Source organism: Aphis gossypii, unplaced genomic scaffold (assembly GCF_020184175.1).
Source record: "Aphis gossypii isolate Hap1 unplaced genomic scaffold, ASM2018417v2 Contig00380, whole genome shotgun sequence".
Classification (NCBI taxonomy): Eukaryota; Metazoa; Arthropoda; class Insecta; order Hemiptera; family Aphididae; genus Aphis; species Aphis gossypii.
In genome coordinates, this window is record NW_026083085.1 from 38,279 (window position 1) to 46,711 (window position 8,433).

The following is an 8,433-nucleotide window of genomic DNA, read 5'->3' on the forward strand; positions in this document are numbered from 1 at the left end:
TAATCCTTGGAAAGTTAGAAATTAGTTTTACAAGTGATGGTACTTTTTCATGAGTAGCATATGCCAATGCATTTGTAGGACTGAAGATGTAAAGGTGAGGTAATATTTTATCAGAAAAATCATACCTTTTTTTTATTTGAATACAACCTTCTACAAGGAAATTTGAACATCGCTCATAAAAGTCGCATAACAGATCTGGCCTTTTGGTAATCTCCGGTTTACTGATGAAATTAATCACTTTAACACCTTTATAAAATAAAAATGATCAATAAGTTTAAGTATAAGTTTAAGTGTAATTTTATATTTCTTACCTAAATATATATCTTTAGATTGAAGATAATATTTTCTATCAGTTATATTTATTTCTTCTGGAGGTGTGTGCATAACGTAAGAGCTTTGCATGAAACATAGTAGCAAATCTTTATAAGCAGCCATTATTCGTTCATGTAATTTATCCAATATGACCTTTTCAGATTGAAAATATTTATTTAGTAATGTGAATTTAGGCAAAACCCATTCCATAAATAGATAAAAAGCTTTTGTAAATGGGTCGTTAAGTTGCTCACAAATAATTCTAGTTGATGCTAATTTTTCACTCAACCATTTGTCATTAAAGAATAATCTAAGAGCATCCCATTGCTCTATGATTCTATTAACCACAGATAATAATGATAACCACCTTGTAGCTGAAGGATGCAATATTTTATGGTCTTGTAAGTCAAGAAATGACTGAAATTGATACAATTGGCTTTGCCGTTTTGAGCTATGACTGAAAAAGTTATAAATTTGACGAACCAAGTCTTCACATCTTGTAGGTAACTTTTTGCAGGCTTCACTACATGCAAGATGTAAACTATGACATATACATTTCATTAAATATACACCAGGAAAATTTAATTTCATTTTTTGTGATACGGAGTTATGAGCTCCAAACATAGTATTGCAACCATCCGAACCAAATCCGATTATATTTAAAAGTGGTATGGCATGTTGAGTAAATGTTTTAATACATGTATCAAATAAATTTTGTGCAGTTGCTCCTTTATCTTCAGAGATGGTTTTGTCATGTAATTGAACTAAGTCCCAAAAACGACTAACAATTTCATTTTGATTAGGACAGTAAAATCTCACAATTATACACATGGTAGACGAACAGGAAATATCAGTAGACTCATCTATCATCACAGAGAATTTTGTATTTTTTAAAGTATCTATTAAACTATTTTTGGTAAATGGTGAAATAACATTAGTAACAACAGCAGTAGCTTTAGTTCGCTTAAGTTTAATATTTTGACATATTTGTGAATCAGGAAAAATACTTTTAAGTAGACTGTCGAGATGTTCCGTGGCATTAAAAGCAATATTATGCTCTACTAAAAATGCACACAATTTAATTTCAGCGAATTTTACATTATCATCTAATAATGTAGATTCATTTGATAAAAATGATTCTTTAATAATATTTCTAGTATCTCTAATATTTTGTTTATGTTTTTTTCCCTGGCTATGATTTTTTATAACTAGTATCCTAATATCGGATGTCATAATAACATTGCATTTCGAACAACAAGCTTTATACTCATCACTATCAGGTCTTAACCAATTTTTGAATTCTGGTTTAGTTACCCAACTTTTTTTGAATTTTTGTTTTCGATGCTTCCCTTTTTCTGCTCTTTTCAGTTCACCACGAATCGATCTTTTATACTTCGGAGTTGTACATCTAGCATTTTCTTCTTCCTCGTCAGAAATTGGAGTTGAATTATTTAAAATCTAAAAGATTTAAAAGTTTCAATGAAAAAATAAATATTTTAAAATTGTTGAAAATAGTTTTCATACTTGCTGAATTTCCAAAGTTTGGTCTTCATTTGAACTTTCGATGTTCGTTTTAGCATTTGATTTCTTAACAAAATATGAGAAGACACTGATCAGAATTTTATTAAAATAACTATACAATAAACAGTTAATACTTACCAAAAGAAATCTATCCATGTTCAAAACATAATAAAATAATTAAGCACAATTTAATATTTATTAGTTTATTACTCAAGTCTCAAACGTCAGTACGAGTACGTCAAACACACACGAGTCCACATTACACGACACGCGTTTTAATGATATAACCCAACTATGTTGGTATTTAATACTTATATTATATATATTTATTTATATAAAGTACCACAGAATAGATTTAATCTATTCTGTGGTGTTTATGCCGTTTATGGCTATGTTATCGTTATTTTATCTATATAGTATTAAAGTGTAACCTAAATACTTGTAACCATAGACAATTATGAAAATATAAAGTCTGGAAATTATTTTTATTTTAAGAATTTGAAAATTATCGTATTTTTGCGTACGATACTGAAGTTGCTATCGTACATCGTATTTGACCTAAAATTATCGTACAAATACGATATATATCGTACGATTGGCAACACTGGTTCGACGGTTAACGCAAGAGAGCCCGACCGCCGACGGCCGGTACTCGTTCGGCACGACCTGTCTTCCTGTCCTGCCTAGCCTTTGGGGCGTTGGTGGGAGAGTCGACAGAACCGTCTTGTCGTCATCCGTGATGGCGGTTGATAAAGGTGCAGACCGATCGCTGCGATGCCTGTACTTTGTACTGGCAGCCGTTGCGTACCGTGCCAAGTACATTGAACGTGAAACTGATTCTGAAACGTCTGAAACGGAAATTAAAATGGATCTTTCTATTGATTCTAATGGTATTTTTATATATTTTTTTATTAATTCCATTTAACTTATGTAATTGTTTAGTTTTAACTTTTAAGTTTATAAATATAATTATTTTTAAATAACTCTTCATTTAAAAATACAATTTCAAAAAACCACTATATAAGAACTAGTATGATTTAAAAAAAAACTAAATATTTTATAATTACTTAGAGATGACCTAAAATAGGGTAATAGAAACTGTAATTAAATATTTATACAGTATTTATTTAAATAAATATATTAAACATTTTATGAGTAATTGGATAATTTTTAGAAAAGTAGGTATTTGTTTAATTATTAAAAATAACTAATGAATCAATATAATAATAATAATAATAATTATCATTATATTCTATAAATTTAACAATTTTTTTTTTTTAATATTTCAATATGACCAGATAAAGAGTTGGATTTAAAAGAATTATTAGAGTTTCCAATGAATAAAAGATATTTTTAAAAATAACAGTTAAAAATTTAAAAAAATTAAATAAAAATATTGTATCGGTTTAAATTGTTTTTTTTTTCTTTTTTTTTTTGCAATGTGATGTAACCACTGTATAATTACAACATTACACGTTTTCTTAAAAAAACTATCTTCTTCTTCATCAGCTTAGCGGTCCATTCAGGACCATCGCTGCCATCAAAATTTCTCTCCACTTCTCTCTCTGATATGCTGTTTCTAAAGTTGCGTCCTGGTCTATCATTTTTATATCTTTGGCAACTACGTCAATCCATCGGGTTTTGGGTCGTCCTAGGGGTCTCGTTTGGTTTATTTTATTGATAAGTACATTTTTAATTAATTGTCCATCAGCCCTCCATACATGTCCGAACCATTCTAGTCGTTTTTTCCTAATAAAGTAGAGTATATCTGGCTTATTATAAAGAGACTTTATATTTTCGTTGCTTCTTCTTTCGTATGTCTGTGTTTCTGGGTTGAAGATTGGTCCATAAATGGTTCGTAACACTTTCCTTTCGAACGTGATAAGTCTTCTGCTATCACCTTTAGTTAACGACCAGGTTTCACAGGCGTATGTTATCACAGGTCGAAGGTAGCTATGATATAGTAGTATCTTTGATCCTCTCGATAACAGCTTAGACCTCAAGAGTTTGATAATACTGAAGTAACATCTATTTCCACTAGTGATCCGTTCATTTATTTCTATATGCATATCATTTTTGTTGTTGATGTTTACGCCTAAATACTTAAAATTATCAACTTTTTCAAATTTATAATTATCTACTACTATGGAATCTATATTTGGTGGTCTTCTCGATACGACCATATACTTAGTTTTCCCCTCATTTACATGTAATCCTATTCCTTTACTTGCATTTATGAGTTTAGATGTTGAGTTGATGATTTCCTCCTTGGTTTCACCCATCAGTACAATGTCATCTGCATAGGCTAATCTAACTTGTTCATTGCTTATCTCCATTCTTCTGTCATCGTTTGTGTCTCTAATTATTTTTTCGAGGGCTAAGTTAAATAGAGCAGGTGACAACGCGTCCCCTTGTTTAAGGCCAGATTCGACTTCAAAAGGATCTGAGATGCCTTGCATATAACACACTCTGCATAGTGTTTTTTCGTAACATGCTTTTATTAGGTTCACATACTTTTTGGGTATTCCTAAAAATACCAATGCTTTCCAAAGCTCTTCTCTGTCTACACTATCGTACGCCTGCTTGTAATCCACAAAGACTAGATGCAGGTCCTTTCCAAATTCGTAGTATTTTGACATTAATTGTCTTAGCGTGAAAACATGGTCTGTTGTGGATTTTCCTCTCCTAAACCCGCATTGGCAATTCCCAACTATTTCTTCAACATAAGGGTTTAACCTTTCTAATATCAGTGTTGTCAGAATTTTATAGCATGTGTCCAGTAGCGAAATTCCTCTATAGTTCTCAGTTTTAGTAGGGTTGCCTTTTTTAAATATTGGGCATATAATTGCAGTTTTCCATTCTTCCGGGATTGTCTCAGTTTTCCATATTGTTTTAATAACTTCTGTAATTTTGCTCGCCAGCATCGTACCACCTTTTTTAAGTAATTCCGCTACTATGCTGTTTTCACCTGGGGCTTTGTTATTTTTAAGCTTCTTAATCAGATTAACAATTTCTTCGTATTTGGGAGCGTCTATATCTATTTCTGCTGTTAGGCAGTCCTCGCTTGGATTTAAAACCTGCCTTATTGAGGGTCGGTTCAGGAGGTCTTCAAAATGTTCCTTGAATTGGTTAATTACTTGTCTTTCTTCTGTGATCATAGTTCCCATACCGTCCACTAAGATCCTTGTTTGTGGTTTAAAGCCAACTTTTACTTCCCCGGTCATTTTGAAAAACTTTTTTGCGTTGTATCTATTGGTTTTATTTCTTCTATTTCTCTTTTCGTTTAGACGTTTCTCTCTCCTTAACGCTTTATTTGTCAATTTCTTTGTTTTTCATATTCTCTTATGCACTCGTCTGATGTATTTTGTAGTGCTTTTTTCCTTAATTCGTTTCTTCTGATAACTGCATTCTTACATAAATCGTTGAACCGGTTTTAAAAAAACTATAAAGAAATAAAATATTATTTTGTTTGATCATAACTTATGGTTAGGTTAAAAAAATATATATATACTCTAAATATTCTTTTATCTTTTACTATAATATTCCCACTTTTAATATTTATTTTATTATAAGAGTATTCAATTGTCAATTCGTTTTCAAATCCAGGTTTTATCAATACGAGCAGTGACGATTTTGACAGTAGTGACGAATCAGAAATATGTGAAATTGAAAGTAATTCTACAACTAATGAAGTAATATCAGCTCCTAATCCTACTTATAACTCGAATGATAAAATAATATCTGGACCAGGAGATCTTTCTCAGATATTGGAAAATGGACCAAATCAACCTAAATTGGTATGTTTTCCCAAAACAAAGTATGGTAATCGGATGAGACATTTTTCTCTAAGTTAGTATAAAATATATAATTGTATTGAGTATAGTATCATCAACGACTCTATTTTCTGTTTTCCGTGTCGATTTTTTTTAAAGAATAATAGAGAAAAATCTATTTTTGTGAATGAAGGTTACAATAACTGGAAAAATGCATTGAGTAGTAATAGTGGTTTAAAAAAACACCATATGAGTAATGATCATAAAACTTCCCATGCAATGTGGACATCTTATTTAGATATGAAAAAATCAGGTAATATATCTGTGGCCTCTCTAATAAATGATGGACATTTGAAGCTAGTAAAAGAGAACCGTAAATTTTTTAAGTCAATAGGAAGGGTTTTGTTGTATACAGCAGTACAAGGCATAGCTCAAAGAGGTGACAATGAAGGAGAAAGCAGCCTCAATCGTGGAAATTTTGTAGAATTTTTGAACCTTATGGAAAATTTTAATGATAAATTTAAATCAAAAAGAAGATCATTACCAAATAACGCCAAGTACACCAGTCCACAGATTCAAAATGAAATGTTGTCAATTTTTAATGATATGATCCAAGCTATAATAAGTGATGAGCTACAAAAGTCTCAATATTTTTCTATTATAGTAGATGAAACAAAAGACATAAGCAAAACAGAGCAGATATCAGTAGTTATAAGATACTTCTTAAATGGTGTAATTTATGAGCGTTTTATGGGCTACCGAGCAGCTGAGTCATTATGCGTTAAATCTCTTCTTGTATATTGTGGCGACGTGAACAATACACAACGAGCCGCCCAAATTATTTACGATGTCGACAGCGTACAATAGGAAAAACCCATGTTCTAGAATATTCCACGATGGTCTCGCTAGAGTATACTCGGGGATATTCTAGAACAAAGCGGAGCCTATAAATACCAGCTGATCAGATGCTCAATTTTCATTCCGTCAGTGACTACGTATCGCGACTTACCGTGTTATTCAGTTCGCAGTAATATTGTACGCGTAATTGGTATTTGTTTGTTATATTTCATTCTTGTACATACATATCACAGTAATATAGTGCTTAATATTTTATAAATTGTGAGTGATTATTTATTACCATAAACCACAAATTGGTGACCTCGACGTGATGGAAAACAATGAATCGTCAGTAGCCAGAGTCGCGGTGAAAATTCCCGAGTTCATTTCTTCGGATCCCGAACTTTGGTTCGCCATGGTCGAGGGAAGTTTTGCCAGCGCAGGTATCAAGATCGACAGTACGAAATTTGGGTATGTTGTCGGCGCATTACACCCAAATATGCGGTTGAAGTGAAAGATATCATAATGGCACCACCATCGGAAAACAGGTACGTAAAAATTAAACAAGAATTGGTCAAACGTCTCAGCGCATCCCAAGAAGAAAAAACTCGCCAACTATTGGAACGGGTCGAAATGGGTGATAGAAAACCATCGCAATTTTTACGCCATCTTCAAAGCCTAGCTGACACCTCCATTCCGGAAACACTGTTAAAAACGCTGTGGATGGGCCGACTACCGAAAAGTATTCAGGTAGCGCTGGCGATCGTCAAGGACTGCAAACTCGAGGACCTTGCAACACACGCAGATAATATTGCAGACGCGTCTGGTCCTATGCTACCTCAGATCGCGGAATCAACTGTGAGTAGTACTCTGGAAGCTACGTTAAATCTTAAGCTTTCACAGCTAGCGCTAGGGATTAATCAGGAAATCACGGCGCTGAGAAAAGAAATCGCTGAGATCAACACCCGTCCTGCACGTGGGCGAAGCCCCGATCCTAGTGCCCATCGTTCAAGATCTCGATCACGAAGTCGTAATTCACACGGTGTCAATGGAATCTGTTGGTATCACTGGCGTTTTGGATCCAACTCCCAGAAATGTGTAAAGCCATGTACATATAAGTCGGAAAACTAGAAAGGCAATCACTGATGGCGGCCAGTGAGCCAATGCCATTTCCACGCCGCCTATTTCTAACCGATCGTGTCTCACGAATACAATTTCTTATTGACACTGGAGCCGATTTATGTGTATACCCACGCAGTGTGGTTCAAGGTCAACGAGATAAATCGGACTACTCCCTATCAGCAGCCAACGGGACGACCATTGCTACGTACGGAACTATTACACTTGCTCTTGATTTCGGACTTCGTCGAGTTTTCACTTGGAGATTTGTGGTCGCGGATGTATCCAAGCCTATCATTGGTGTGGATTTTTTAAACCATTATAATCTTCTGGTAGATATACGTAATCAACGTCTCTTGGACGGTCTCACGCAACTCACTGTACAGGGTCAAGCTGCGAAATGCGACATACAATCCATCAAAACAGTTGTCGGAACGACAAGGTACCATGACTTATTACAGGAGTATCCTGAGATAACCCGACCTGTTGGAGTAATCAAGGACATCAAACACAACACCAAACATTACATCCAGACGACACCAGGATCTCCCGTCGCGTGTAAACCAAGGCGTCTAGCCCCTGACAAACTCAAGGGAGCCAAAAAGGAGTTTGAGACTATGCTAAATTTGGGTATAGCTCGACCTTCTAAAAGCCCTTGGTCTTCACCACTCCACCTGGTTTCAAAGAACACTACGGACGCATGGCGACTCTGTGGAGATTATCGTGCACTTAATACTCGAACTATCCCAGACCGCTACCCAGTTCGTCACATCCAGGATTTCACACACTTCCTTCACGGAAAAAACATTTTCTCAACAATCGATCTGGTAAGAGCCTATAATCAAATTCCTGTAGCAGAGGAAGATATCAA

At 34.2% G+C, this 8,433-nt stretch overlaps 1 protein-coding gene across 1 annotated transcript; it reads left to right on the forward strand.

The window, feature by feature from the left end:
* Positions 1 to 6,968: 6,968 nt before the first annotated feature.
* Positions 6,969 to 7,574, forward strand: LOC126553945 (uncharacterized). Its single transcript, XM_050209058.1, has one exon. The coding sequence runs from the start codon at positions 6,969 to 6,971 to the stop codon at positions 7,572 to 7,574; it is 606 nt and encodes a 201-aa protein (XP_050065015.1).
* Positions 7,575 to 8,433: the final 859 nt, after the last annotated feature.